The 14626-nt window shown below is 41.9% G+C and overlaps 1 protein-coding gene across 3 annotated transcripts in view; it reads right to left on the bottom strand.

Moving 5' to 3' along the window:
* Nucleotides 1–531: 531 nt before the first annotated feature.
* The window catches only part of LOC118360933 (guanine nucleotide-binding protein G(I)/G(S)/G(T) subunit beta-1), a 47249-nt gene continuing 33154 nt past the window's right edge, over nucleotides 532–14626 (bottom strand). For 2 of the 3 annotated variants that reach the window (XM_035740509.2, XM_035740511.2), the window contains exons 3-11: nucleotides 14214–14252; nucleotides 13647–13753; nucleotides 9993–10056; nucleotides 9585–9747; nucleotides 9085–9151; nucleotides 8643–8844; nucleotides 7968–8184; nucleotides 6595–6710; nucleotides 532–2461 (exon numbers count right to left, since the gene is read on the bottom strand). In XM_035740509.2, the coding sequence (XP_035596402.2) occupies nucleotides 6604–6710; nucleotides 7968–8184; nucleotides 8643–8844; nucleotides 9085–9151; nucleotides 9585–9747; nucleotides 9993–10056; nucleotides 13647–13753; nucleotides 14214–14252 (966 nt within the window). In that variant the 3' untranslated portion in view covers nucleotides 532–2461; nucleotides 6595–6603. Of the gene's footprint in view, nucleotides 2462–3384; nucleotides 4138–6594; nucleotides 6711–7967; nucleotides 8185–8642; nucleotides 8845–9084; nucleotides 9152–9584; nucleotides 9748–9992; nucleotides 10057–13646; nucleotides 13754–14213; nucleotides 14253–14626 lie in introns of those variants that run through there. The other variant, XM_035740510.2, reaches the window with a different exon arrangement.

The raw sequence follows: 14626 nt of genomic DNA, 5'->3' as shown, positions 1-14626 counted from the left end.
TGCTGTTCTTTGTGTCGCACTGCTTTTCTTTATCTTGGCCAGGTCGCAGTTCTAAATGGGAACTTGTTCTCAATTAGCCTTGCTGATTAATTAAATTAGTGATAACTAAGCTCCGGTAGAAATCCGTTTTTCCAAACTAGACAAGCTATGGAACTCCAATATTTAGTATTCATACATATATATTTTTTAAATGCATGCCATCCCCATTACTGAGTTGTCACGCAGTCTCTCGTTGATAGGAAAATTAAGACAAGTGACGTTTTGGTAACACTTTGAGCCACTGGCTTATAGGGTCTTATAAGGAACCATGAGCTTTTTTATAGTGTATAATACTACCTGTGTGATTATTACAAATGCATCTGTGTAGTGTGTATGTATTTATAAATGGTGTTAATAGGAGCTTTGAGATGAAGCAACGTTAGGGTGATTGGGTGACATTCAATTCATTACTACATTAAAACAATACTTCACTGAAGACATCGTTCAGCATAAGTGTTTGCTATAGTAAATAACTCATGCAAAAAGCAACAGTTAAGTGTAAAAGAAATCACTTTATTTGTAGTTACAATAACTAACATTGCTAAACATTTCAACTAGCATATTTTCTCAAATAATTATACTCGCAACATCTCAAACTGCATTTTACTATAGATTCTATCTTGCATCCAGCTTTCAGTTGTACACTGTCTAAAATTAAATACAAAAAGGTGAGAAGGGAACAGTGGGGGTGTAGAGATCTAGTTATTTCATGGAGAGAAGGGAAATTCATTTGTAATATTTTTTTTATTTTTCATTGCCAACTCCACGCCTAACGCACAATTACAGAACATTTTTGTACAGAATGTCGCAGAGAAAACAGAATGGAAAAAATGCCACTACTGCTAAAGAAAGAGTCTCTGTTTACAAGGATAGGGGTACAGAACATTCTGCCATTCAGATGCTGCAAGTTCCTTCTTTTTTCTTATTAAAGGACAGAAAAAAACCTGTTTGTTACAAAATGTTTTTTTTGTCACTGGAATTTGTTTGCTACACAAGAAATTAACATTTCTTTGTTCCATTTGTGTGTCTGTGCGTGCATATGTGTTTTAAATGTTTAGATTACTTTTAAAATCAAGGAATCCTTCCCAAGTATGGATATAAGACCAGGTAACTGTTTATGTTATGGTGTTTGCTGCTCTCAAGTGCATAGCTTTGACATTTTAATTGAATTATTTATGCACAGATTAGCCAAAAACAATATAAATACCATTGTAATTATGATATATTTAACAGGTTATTTTCTTTAAAAGAAAAACATCAAAAGGACTTAGTTCATATGCACCTCTTTAAGCAATTCTACAGCATGCGATCCTAAGAGTTAACCCACCCATGGCAGACAACTTTTCTTTTATTTTTTTTACTTAAAAAGTTTCAATATCATTATTTTCAAACATTGATTTATACAACATTTCGTTCAGAGTAGTAACTGCATTTCCAAGCACAGAATGGGTTCCTCTTGAAACTCCGGAAAGAAACCGGGGTATAAGTGGAGGCGTCCCTACCCAACCAAATCACATCACCGGTCCCAACCACAGTCAACAGAAAGAAATAAAATAAAGTGAACCGATGGGATTCTTCATTTCACTAGTCTACATTGTCACCAAACAAAAAGGTGAAGAGAATGGGTAAATAAAAAAAATTGATTTGTTTAAAAATTAGCATTCATTATCACAAATATCATGTGCTTGGTTAGTTAACTTTCCTTTAAACATTATTCTGCATGTGCAAAAAAAAAATTATTGACTAGACAGAAAACCCCCCAAAACTGAGTAAAGAATCTTGGGACTAAATATTCAGAATGGCCAGACCCTGTCGGTGGCTCATGGACTCCCTGTTGAAGCTTGCCTTTTTTTCTGATGTGATAAAGCTGGATTAAAATGACATGATCATGAATTTTTATTTCAAATCTACGAAACTTGATTCTAAAATATATCAAGACCAAGAGATAAAACAAAGCTTTTGATCCTCAATTTACCAACAGGAGGCCACTGATCTAGTTCTGGGGGGGAAAAAGAGGAAAGTAACATGACCGAAAAAATTAAATAAACATGGCTGGCCAAAAATCTATCAAGAGTTAGATCATCGTTGTGTAAATGACCTTCACTCAAACCTGTAATGAAGATGGATGATATTTGCATGGTGGTGAATGTATTTTCATTCAACACAATATCAGAAAATGGTCCCAGGAGGAATGCACAATTTCTTCCCCATTCCATTTCATACCACTGCAATTCCTCATCTTTTTTAGCTGAGTGATAAACAACTGGTATTTTAAATAAGGAGAGAGAATTTTTGCCCTTGGTAGTTTTTTGGGGTGTTGGGAGTCAGTATAGTGGTGTTTTGATCAAATTGGATATGCAAGAAAATTTAACATTTTTATGTTGGAATGGTCTTCCACTCCACTTTGGAGTCCGGATGCCATCTGAAAACAGGACAAAGAGAAACAAAATTGTTATTTGCAACAAAAGTACTTCCTAAAAGTATAGAGTCATTGTAGACAATTAACCTCTTAAAAATGAATCAAACCAAACTGATTGGTCAACGGTGAGCTATAAACTGGATGGCTGCAAACCAACAAGCAGTTTAAGACTGAGCTAGACTTGATTTGAGTGATTTTCCCATGTTCACCCACAGATGGCAGCAGATATTCAAACTAGAGAATATGATATCCAGTGCTACACTAAATTACCAAAACTATCTGGACACCTGCTTGTCGAACACCTTATTCGAAAATCATGGGCATTAATATTGAGTTGGTCCCCCCCTTTGCTGCTATAACAGTTTCCACTCTTCTGGGAAGGCTTTCCACTGGAACATTGCTGCGGGGATTTGCTTTGATTCAGCCACAAGAGCATTTGTGAGGTCGGGCAATGTTGTCGGGCAGTCAGGCCTGGCTCACAGTCAACGTTCTGTATGGACCTTGCTTTGTGCACGGGGGTATTGCCATAATGAAAAAGGAGAGGGCCTTCCCCAAAATGTTGCCACAAAGTTGGAAGCACAGAATTGTCTAAAATGTCATTGTATGTTGTAGCGTTAAGATTTCCCATCACTGGAACTAAGAGGCCTAGCCCAGACCATGAAAAAAAAGCCCCAGACCATTATTCCTCTTCTACCAAACCATTCAGGAAGGTAGCGTTCACCTGGCATCCGCCAAACTGAGATTCATCCGTCAGACTGCCAAGATGGTATGTTTCCACTGCTCCTGAGTCCAATGGCAGCAAGCTTTACACCACTCCAGCAGACGCTTGGCATTGCTCATTGTGATCTTAGGCATGTGTGGCTGCTTGGCCATGGAAACCCATTCCAGATGAACAGTTTTTGTGCTGACATTGCTTCCAGAGGCAGTTTGTAATTATCTTTTTATTAGAATGTTATTTTCTTTTAACAGGGGTTACAAACAACCAAACTAAGCATACCACAGACTAAGTACAATCAAAAGGAATAAGGATACAGCAAAACATACCAAAAGCAGTAAAAATGGTTAACAAAATTTTACTTCACAATGATAACATGGGCCATTTATGGGAGGTTTTCTACAGGACAACAATGTGGAGACTAGATTTTCCAAAATGTAACAGACTTCTGATGTAACTCAAAGGTAAGTTTCTCTAGGGTAGAATAGCAAAAGCTTGAGAAAGCCACATTCTCACAGATGGTACTTCAGGTGTGGACCATAATAACAATATACATTTTTTTGCTAAGTAAACAAGTGTATTCAACAGATGTTCAGAGTCAGGGTCAAACACAATGTTACAATAAATTCAGCGAAAAAGCAAAGTCTACCCAAGATTTTCTGGATGTGTAAATGAATATCATTCCAATAAGACTAGATTCTGCTACAGTACCAAAAAACGTGCATGAAGGTGCCAGTATCCTGTTTACATTTGAAACAAATGCGATGCATTGGAAAACATTCTTTGAAGGCGGACAGGTGTAAAGTAGATTCAATGAAAACATTTGAAATGTAGTTCTTGTATGCTTATGGAGGTGCATTTGGGGAAGACCCTTTCGCAGACAGAAGCCCATTCTTCCTCACCGAATGCATGTCCAATGTCTTTCTCCCAAACATGTCTCAACGAGTCATAGGATGAGGCACTTCTGTTCAATAAAATAGAATACAAGTCGAAGATTAAACCTTTCCGAACTTCAATAATTTGAAAATGTAGTTTAAAATCGACTTTCTTCTGACCCTCTGAAGTGTCTAAATTGTAGGTACTTAAAATCTGTTGGATAAATGAAACTCAGTGTTGGAACGATTTAAGAGTGTCCTGAGTAAAAGGCGTAAAGTCAGCAATACCCTTCGTCTTTCAGTCCAGAAGTTCAATACTCCTTATTGTGGGGGAGGGGGGGTACAAACTAATCTAGGTATCAACTAATCATGTGCTTGATCTGAACAGACCAGTAATATAGTTGCAGATTTGGCAAAGAGATCCCTCCTAAATCTTTAGGCTTAATTTACTTGGTAAATTAGGTTCTAGGTTTCTTCTTGTTCTAGATATATTTAGAGATATTGGCATTCCTTTTCTGAAAAAAAAAAGGACTGAGATAGATGCCAAGGGATATTTTAGAATAGATCATTTAGCCGAGGAAGGATGTTCATCCTGACAACATTAATCCTGCCAAAAATAGTTTGGTAGGGTAGATCAGTTAACCGGGTCCTATTTTATTTATTTTTTTACCCCTTTTTCTCCCCAGTTTCGTGGTATCCAATTGTTTTAGTAGCTACTATCTTGTCTCATCGCTACAACTCCCGTCGGGCTCGGGAAAGACTAGGGTTGAAAGTCATGCGTCCTCCGATACACAACCCAACCAAGCCGCACTGCTTCTTAACACAGAGCGCATTATTATTATATTATATTATATTATCCAACCCGGAAGCCAGCCGCACCAATGTGTCGGAGGAAACGCCGTGCACCTGGCAACCTTGGTTAGCGCGCACTGCGCCCGGCCTGCCACAGGCATCGCTGGTGCGCGACGAGACAAGGACATCCCTACCGGCCAAGCCATCCCTAACCCGGACGACGCTAGGCCAATTGTGCGTCGCCCCACGGACCTCCCGGTCGTGGCCAGTTACGACAGAGCCTGGGCGCGAACCCAGAGTCTCTTATGGCACAACTGGCACTGCAGTACAGCGCCCTTAACCACTGCGCCACCCGGGAGGCCTTAACCGGGTCCTATTTAATCTTTGTGAGCAAAGGCATTTAATTTGAAGTGAACAGGTCTTTAAGATTTGGAGTAACATGTATGCCCAAGTACTCCAAGCCTGTTTCAGACAGCTGGAATGGAGTTATCATATCTCAGTTGATTGTAGAGGGGATATTCAAAGGTATAGACATGGATTTATCCACGTTAATTTTGTTCCCTGACAGGTTACCATATTCAGATATGATGTCCATTACTGCAGAGGTCTTTGGTTTAGACATGTGCTTTTATAAATCAGCAAATAATGAAATTCTGTGCTCTTCGTCACCCACAGAGATGACATTTCCAGGGGCAGTTTGAAACTCAGTAGTGAGTGTTGCAACCGAGGACCGAAGATTTTTTACATGCTACATGCTTCAGCACTCGGTGGTCACGTTCTGTGAGCTTGTGTAGCTGAGTCATTGTTTCTCTTAATCACTCGAGGAGCTGAGCTCTTCAGTAAGGCCATTCTACTGCCAATGTTTGTCTATGTTAATTGCATGGCTGTGTGCTCGATTTTATACACCTGTCAGTCAGCAACTGAGGCTGAAATAGCCAAATCTACTTGTTTGAAGGCTGTACACATAATTTTGCATATATAGTCTATTACACAACCTCAACACTCCATCCACTCATACAATTAGGTAAGGATGATGAGATCAATCTTTATCCAAGTTACACTGCACTGGTACATGGTCCCCTCATGAAACCAATTTTATCCATCAACTGATACAGAATGCATTCTCATGGCAGCTCAACCCAAATAGGACAACCCACTTTACGAAGTGGCACGGATACGATGCAACTACATGGCACCTTTACTTGGCGTTATTACAAACAATACACAGCAACTCAATATAATTATATTTTCATATATTTTCACTGCATCTGCAGTGTTCAGCTGAGTAAACACATTCTGGTTACCAATGTAGCTGTAGAGGAACTATAGGGCATAATGAAACAATTAGGAAAAAATAAATTTCTTCACCCAGGAAAAGAGCAAGTACAACTACATTCCTACTCAAGTCAATCATGCATTCATGTCTTAATTTACAGGGTCTGTGTTACTTTAAGGCATCTTGAGATGTTTACTTGAACATAAGTTATAGTCCACCTCCAGATATTTTGGAACTTTTCCAGTTGAAAAATGATATTCAGAGTAGAATCATAGTAATATACACATGTTACACTTTAAGCTTCAATAGAGACATTTGGAGCAAAACAGCACTTGACTCAAAACTTACATTCTACAACTTCGGATAAGGTGAAGTGAATTAAACTGGAGTTAAATGTTCTTTATGGGGAGAGATGAGGAGAGTGCCATAGCATGTCAGGCATACTTGTGGTGGGATGGCGTCTGTGAAGTGTAGTTACCTTCAGAATCTAGTTCCAGATCTTGAGGAAGCTGTCCCAGGACCCTGTTGCAACGGCCATTCCATCATCGGTCACACCCAAGCAGCTGACACGGTTGTCATGTCCAGCCAGGACACCTAGGGACAGAGTAGGGTCAGACCATGAGATCATATCACAACACCAAGCCAACACCACACCATGTCCTCTGCTCACTTAGTTTAACCCTTAAAAGATCATTCCATGAATGACCTGGCTAGTCTATAATTCTGTGTATGAGTTCTATTGCATTGTATAAATGGAAGAATAAGTTATTAGCAAATGTTACTTCGTGCGTGTCAGATCCAGCCCATCGCTTTCTCCTTGGAACCAGACCACAGTCAAAAGCACTAAACTATTCATACCTCTGTGGGAGCTCGTCCGCTGCTGGAGCAGGTGAAACAGCAGGGGCTGCATCCACAAACCCTGTTACTGTACAAACTAGCCTTCACTTGCACACTCCCTGTCATGGATTTAACAAATGGTGAAAATTCCCTCCAGCCAATGCTTACACCAGTCTTATGCTTTTGACTCCACAAAGGGAAGTCTAAGTGCACAATTCTGGAAAAAGGTGGAGAATCTGGAATTCTCTAGCTCAATCTGCTCTATACCCAGAATTGCTGTATGTCTGCAGTATCCCTGCTGTACTTGAGGAACTAGTCTGGCTACAACACCGACCCCTGTGTGGCCCCAGACGGTACCTCCGATGTGCTCAACTAAAGTAACCCTGCGGTTCTCTGATACCTACAGGACCCCAGTCATTCCTGTAATACTCCAAATGCTCCAAATCAATATCTCAGGTACTCCTCACATTTTTTTGTCACATGCACCGAATACAACAGGTGTAGGTAGACCTTACCGTGGAATGCTTACTAATAAGCCCTTAACCAACAATGCAGTTAAGAAAATATTTACTAAATAATCATTTTTTTAAAGTAACAAAAATAAAATAACAATACTGAGGCTATATGCAGGGGGTAGCAGTACCGAGTCAAAATATCCCTGCTACAGTAGAACCACACCTAGTAGATCTAGTCCATTCCAACACCCCACCCCTTTTCACCAGCACTGGCTGCACCAGCCACATTCCACCCTGCTCCACTACCTGGAGGTGCTGATGACGTCAAATATAGGTGTGTACAACCGTCAGAATGTAGCTTGACCACTGCTCCGCCACTGTACCCCCGACTTTTGTCATCATGGCCGCCTCAAAGTAGGATGAAGTTGGCTCTAGATCTAGAGTCAGTTTAGTGGTTTCCCCCCTAACCAGTAAGGATGGGATTGGGGAGTACGGGGACCTGATTCTAGACCTCTGGTTAGGTTACTTTTTAAGCCCGTCACACTTGCACGGCATTCACCTGCACGGTCAGCCTTGAGGCTGTCCCACACGTTGCAGTTGAAGTCATCGTAGCCGGCGAGCAGCAGGCGGCCACTCTTGGAGAAAGCCACCGAGGTGATGCCGCAGATGATGTTGTCGTGGGAATAGACCATCAGCTCCTGGTCAGCGCGCAGGTCAAACAGCCTGCAGGTGGCGTCGTCCGATCCCGTGGCAAAGGCGTTGCCGTTGGGGAAGAACTGGAGGGAGGGAAAGAAGGGGGAGAAACAGTGAGGTTTGGTCTGATAAATTCCTCAACGCTACACATGCGGTATGTTTGTATGAGCTAGTACATAATGGCTGCCACAGCATCACCAAGGTGGGTGCTATACATTGGTAATGAGGATACCTTTCATAATGTAAAGCACTTGGTATTGACCAAGTGACCACGCATACTAAAGTTGCCAATGGACAATAGATATGTCTACAATCACATTTATACACATGACATAAATATAGACCACCATTTAACAAGCTGGTGTGTATACAATGTCTGTTTTGAAGTCTGTACGTCTGAATGCAAGACTACCACAGGTGTGGGCAGCCCGCAGCGGAAACACAGGTGACAAAAGACACTGGCATCACAGGTGAGAGTTTGCGGCTCCGTTTTGAATGGAGGTGTAGCAATGTAGGTTGAACAGCGGTGTGATTGACTTACGCAGATGGCATTAATGTCTGACTCGTGTCCGGTGAAGGTCTGTCGGCACATTCCTTCTCTGATGTCCCAGAGCTTTGCGGAGGCGTCACATGCCCCGGACACAAACAGCCGGGTGTCGGGCGCCAGCGACAGGCTCATGACGTCACCAGTGTGGCCGGCGAATGTGGTCGTCTGCTGGCCCGTCTCAATGTCCCAGAGAGCACTGGTGGACGGAGTGTGGGAGGGAGGAGAAAAGAGAAAACATCTGAGGGGAGTTTGGAGTGCCTGCCTTCTGTCATACTCCTGGTTTGCATTCAGATATGCCTTTTCATGTACACTCAAAATGTTATCAACACAACAGTGCAGAACTGGCATATCCACTCAGTGAACATGGTGGATGGATGGATACACATCCCCATTCTTCCTTGCCTGTTGCCCAGGCAGGCACAGTTCCCTCACTCACCAGGTGGTGTCTCCAGAGCTGGTGACAATCTGGCTGTCATCCACGAAGCGACAGCAGGACAGGTAACCTGGATGCCACAGCAGAACAGACAGTAAGTCAGTCAGTCAGTCAGTCAGCATTGAGAAGCAGTCACAACACACAGGGGAAATGATCTCAAGACAGAAGGAAACACTAATTGAACTACATTACAGTTTGTACATTATAGGCTTGACCCTGAAGGGTACAAATAAGTTTATAAGAAGTGAATGTGTACAACAGAACCAGCTCAATAACATTAATGTTCCTTTTCACAGCAACTAGACAGACACAGCTCCTGTCATGAGACTGAAATAAGTGGCATTGAACATACCCAATGCTTCCAAGGTACTTGTTTAAAAAAAAATCTAGTGCATAAACAATATCTCTCCTGCAAACTGAACGTTGACCATAGTCTATCCTGTGTTACAGGTGAGCTGTCCGTTTGTACCCACTGTGGTAGCTATTAGGGGTGACTACCGTACCCGTATGTCCGGCCAGCTCACGGCTGACACGCACATTGCCCTCGCGGGTCTTGAGGTTGTAGATGGAGCAGATGTTGTCTAGGCCTCCACAGGCCACGTAGTTCCCAGAGGGGGCGTAGGCGCACGTCATCACCCAGGAGGAGCGCAGTGGGATGGCGTGGACCTGAGGGAGACAGGCGGGAACTTTTGGTTTGATTCAAGCATGGACCACATATACTGGGAAGCCTATATCACATGTCACATATACTGGACATCCTAGGTCATGAAACAACAAATGGTAGAGAATCTTTTTTTTGTTTAGTTGCCCTCATGTCTTTAGGTAAAATTTAAAAAAAAATTGAAATAAAAATGCATTCAAATGTGAGTGCTTCCTTTTGATTCTTAAAGATGTGGACAGGTCAACCTTACCTTGTTTGTGGTGTAGCTGTCCCAAATAATGAGTTTACCATCCTGAGAGGCACTGACTAAAAGCCTACGGGGCAAAAGGAGAGACGTGATTAAACCAGTGATCTTAAAGGAAATCTTAAGAGCACTAGTATTACTAGGGCACATGACATGCACACACCACGAATCCAAACATGTTAAATTTGGAACTGTTAATAATAAAGTCATCAAGCAGAACACAGTCACGCAAACACATAACTGCTTCCCTATGAACATAGGGTGAAACCATGTTTTGAATTTTAGGGGTGGTGTGGTTTCCAGGGGTCTTTATGGCTGGGGAGCATCTCACCACTATCTGGGCAAATCAAACAAGAGTCGTCACGGAAACCAGGCCCTTATGGCCAGAGATGGCTGGCTGGGGAACATTAACTCCCTTCGGACCCACTCAGTATATGCAAATCACACATGCTAACATAAACACATGCTTGCATAAACACATGCTAACACACGCACGATAACACGCACACCCACTTCTTTACTGTCCAACATCCCTATCACACATAATAGGAAGGACAAGGTAGGTAAGCCTATATTATGGGTGTGGTTGGTGTAAAACTGTAAGAGTGAGTTAGAAGCAGTAGCTTCAGCACTGGCAGTGATTCAATGCTTCCTGTCTCTGTGGTTTGAAACCATCTTCTGTTGGTTGAGGGTGATGAAACACTGCTAGGTGTTTGCCTCAGGTACACTAGCCTTCCAACTCCTGCACGCTAAACTGTTGCCTGCTTAAAAGAGGGTCAAAGTGGCACGTTTGAAAAAAAAAAAAAAAAAATACATTTTTCAAATAATGAATAAACAAGGCCTGTATAGATTTATTTTCGCTTCAGGTGAGTTTTGAAAAAATAAGCTCGAGTGGAAAGTTTACTTTGAACCACGGTCGGTGTGTCACTGTCCACTCAGTTTCTCCAGAGTGAGTAAGATGCTTAGCAGAGATTGCAGCGCATTATCTGACTTTCCAAACACGCCTGCAATAAAGCAGGAGTGGAATTAAATAGCGCTCTTCTACTAGCTTTGCGCTGCTCTATTCACTTACATTTACTGATTACACATTGGCATTTGGATTACCTCTGCTTTTCCATTAGACGACTGCACCTCAATGTGAACAGAGGCATTCCAAGTAACTTGAGGACTTGTACTCCTACTCGGAGACACTTCATGAATAGACCCATGCTCTGGGTCAATTAAAGGAAACCCACCAGGAAGGGCGCTATATAATTATTATTACCACCATACAGTTGAAGTCAGAAGTTTACATACACTTAGATTGGAGTCATTAAAACTTGTTTTTCAACAGCTCCACAAATTTCTTTTTAACAAACTAACGTATTGGCAAGTCGTTTAGGACATCTACCCTGTGCATGATACCATGTTTTTTAAAACATTTTCCGTCCTCATGATGCCAACTATTTTGTGAAGTGCACCAGTCTTTCCTGCAGCAAAGCACCCCCCACAAGATGCTGCCACCCCCGTGCTTTACGGTCGGGATGGTTTTCTTCAGCTTGCAAGCCACCCCCTTTTTCCTCCAAACACAACAATGGTAATTATGGCCAAACAGTTCAATTTTTCTTTCATCAGACCAGAGGACATTTCTCCAAAAAGTACAATCTTTGTCCCCATGTGCAGCAGCGTAGCCTAGTGGTTAGAGCGTTGGACTAGTAACCAGAAGGTTGCGAGTTCAAAACCCCCGAGCTGACAAGGTACAAATCTGTCGTTCTGCCCCTGAACAGGCAGTTAACCCACTGTTCCCAGGCCGTCATTGAAAATAAGAATATGTTCTTAACTGACTTGCCTGGTTAAATAAAGGTAAAAAATAAAAATAAAAATAAAATTAAAAAAAGTTGCAAACCGTAGTCTGGCATTTTCATGGCGGTTTTGGAGCAGTGGCTTCTTCCTTGCTGTGCAGCCTTTCAGGTTATGTCGATATAGGACTAGTTGTACTGTGGATATAGATACTTTTGTATCCGTTTCCTCCAGCATCTTCACAAGGTCCTTCGCTGTTGTTTTGGGATTGATTTGCACTTTTCGCACCAAAGTACGTTCATCTCTAGGAGACAGAAAGCGTCTCCTTCCTGAGCGGTATGATGGCTGCGTGGTCCCATGGTGTTTATACTATTGTTTGTACAGATGAACATGGTACCTTCAGGTGTTTGGAAATTGCTCCCAAGGATGAACCAGACTTGTGGTCTACCATTGATTTTCTGAGATTTCAGCTGATTTCTTTTGATTTTCCCATGATGTCAAGCAAAGAGGCAATGAGTTTGAAGGTAGGCCTTGAAATACATCCACAGGAACACCACCAATTGAATCCAATGATGTCAATTAGCCTATCAGAAGCTTCTAAAGCCATGATGTCATTTCCTGGAATTCTCCACGCTGTTTAAAAGGCACAGTCAACTTAGTGTATGTAAACTTCTGACCCACTGAAATTGTGATACATTACATTTACATTTAAGTCATTTAGCAGACGCTCTTATCCAGAGCGACTTACAAATTACAGTGAGTTAAGTGAAATAATCTGTCTGTAAACAATTTTTTGGGAAAAATGACTTGTCATGCACAAAGTAGATGTCCTAACAAACTTGCCAAAACTATAGTTTGTGAACAAGAAATTTGTGAAGTGTTTGAAAAAACAAGTTAATGACTCCAACCTAAGTGTATGTATGTAAACTTCCGACTTCAACTGTATGCATGTATTTTTTTTAACCTTTATTTTACTAGGCAAGTTAGTAAAGAACAAATTCTTATTTACAATGGCGGCCAACCCCAGCTAAACCCAGACAATGCTGGGCCAATTGTGCGCCAACCCATGGGACTCCCAATCATGGCAGGATGTGATATGGTCTGGATAAAAACCAGAGGGAGACAGAGTCCCTGTGCCGAAATAGCACCCGACTCTGGGTCAATACTTACATCTCTCCATTCTTACTTATCTCTGGTCGACTGCACTTCACTAAAGGTAGACTATTTAGAGTCTTCAACCCCCCAAAACAAAGACAATAATACACAGTAATATGCCTTACCAATGAAGGTGGGGGAATAATAATTGTAATCATTTTCTGTTGCATCATTGTGAGCTCACCCGTAAAGAATGATCTCTTCTTTTAATTGGGGGTGGGTTGATAAAAATGAATCGGAGCAACAAAGAGAGATGACAACGCAATTTGGTTTGGGGTGAGTGTGTTGCATGTGTGTGTGGTGTCTCTATGGAGCGGAGTGTTATTAGTTGCTGAGATGAGAGCTGCTGGGCTGGGGGCTCCTGGGAAGGCCCCCTAAGCTCAGGAACACAGGAGTTACCAGCACTGACTGGCGCTCAGGGAAGAGCAGCCAGCCACACTACTAAACAATGGACTACTCCATTTTGTCTACACTCATACCCCCCCAACCCCCCCACACACACACACACACCACAAGTGACAAACACACAGCATAAAAGTTATACTCGTTAATATTTTTGTTTAGGTTTTAAATTGCGAGGGAGTCATCTTGGAAACTCTATACAGGGAAGCTACACAAGATACAAATCGGGGGAAAAATTTACATATTTTTATGGCAACTTCCTGGATTTAGGGAGAGGGGTTGAATCATGTAGTTAATAGACAGAATGTGGCTAAATAAGATTACCTCGAGTCAGTGCCCCAGTGCATGGCATAGATTTTAGCCAGATGCCCCCTCAGTGTCCTTCTAGTGCGCATCTGAATTCGGCCAATTGGGTCGATGTTTGCTGTGATCTGAAGGGAAGGGGGGACAATCAATGACCATGACAAAACAGGCTGTGTATCTGCATGGGAAATGGGGATGCTTTTTACTATGTTCTCTTCTATGAAACAATTGCCTTTCCTTCATCAGCCCCCATGTTGCATTTATAGAAGTACATGAGAATGGGTGCTGCTGCTTCTAGCATTTGTTGGCTGGGTGACAAATAGCTCACTAGAATAGAGCCTGCTATTGCTAGGCTATCTCTGCTGCTATCTAAGGACAGCCTTTGAGCCATGGAATCATTGAACCCCAGTGCATCTCGCTTACCTATCCCAGTTAACCTTTACTAGGCTTTGACAACAGTTTTAACATGGCCCTTCACCTGTATCCTGAATAATGAGGCTTTATATTGGTTCCCCATCTCCTTCATCCTCATTTCTGAACTGCACTCTATGGGATCTATTTGTGGTGTAAGGTGGGAAGGTCTGTTACCTGAGACAAGGTAGCATCCGCACACGCTTTCCTGGCATCCTGGAACAAAAAAAATAGTTACATTTCATTATCACTGATCTAAATAGACAAGTCCTTATTCTATCCCACATAACATTTTGATAACGTGACAATTTCTCCACCTCAATGAATGAAAGTGTTGAGCCAATCATTTCAGCCATCACAGTAATAAAATTACCATTCCCACTGACTTGATAAACAACACCATCACTTGCCTCTCTAAACCCACTTATTTGGGCTCAGTGTTGACTGAACCCATTGCCCATTTAATATCTGGTAGCGCACTAATTGGGCCTCAAGTATGGATCCCCATGCAGGTCCATGTCCAACCAAGGCCTTACCATTATCTAACAAAGATATGCCAATGTCACAGAAATCCAGTGCACTTAAGCATA

This window comes from Oncorhynchus keta, chromosome 28 (assembly GCF_023373465.1).
Source record: "Oncorhynchus keta strain PuntledgeMale-10-30-2019 chromosome 28, Oket_V2, whole genome shotgun sequence".
NCBI classification, from domain to species: domain Eukaryota; kingdom Metazoa; phylum Chordata; class Actinopteri; order Salmoniformes; family Salmonidae; genus Oncorhynchus; species Oncorhynchus keta.
Note: the sequence above shows the minus strand (reverse complement) of the source record. Positions and strands in the feature narration are given on the sequence as shown.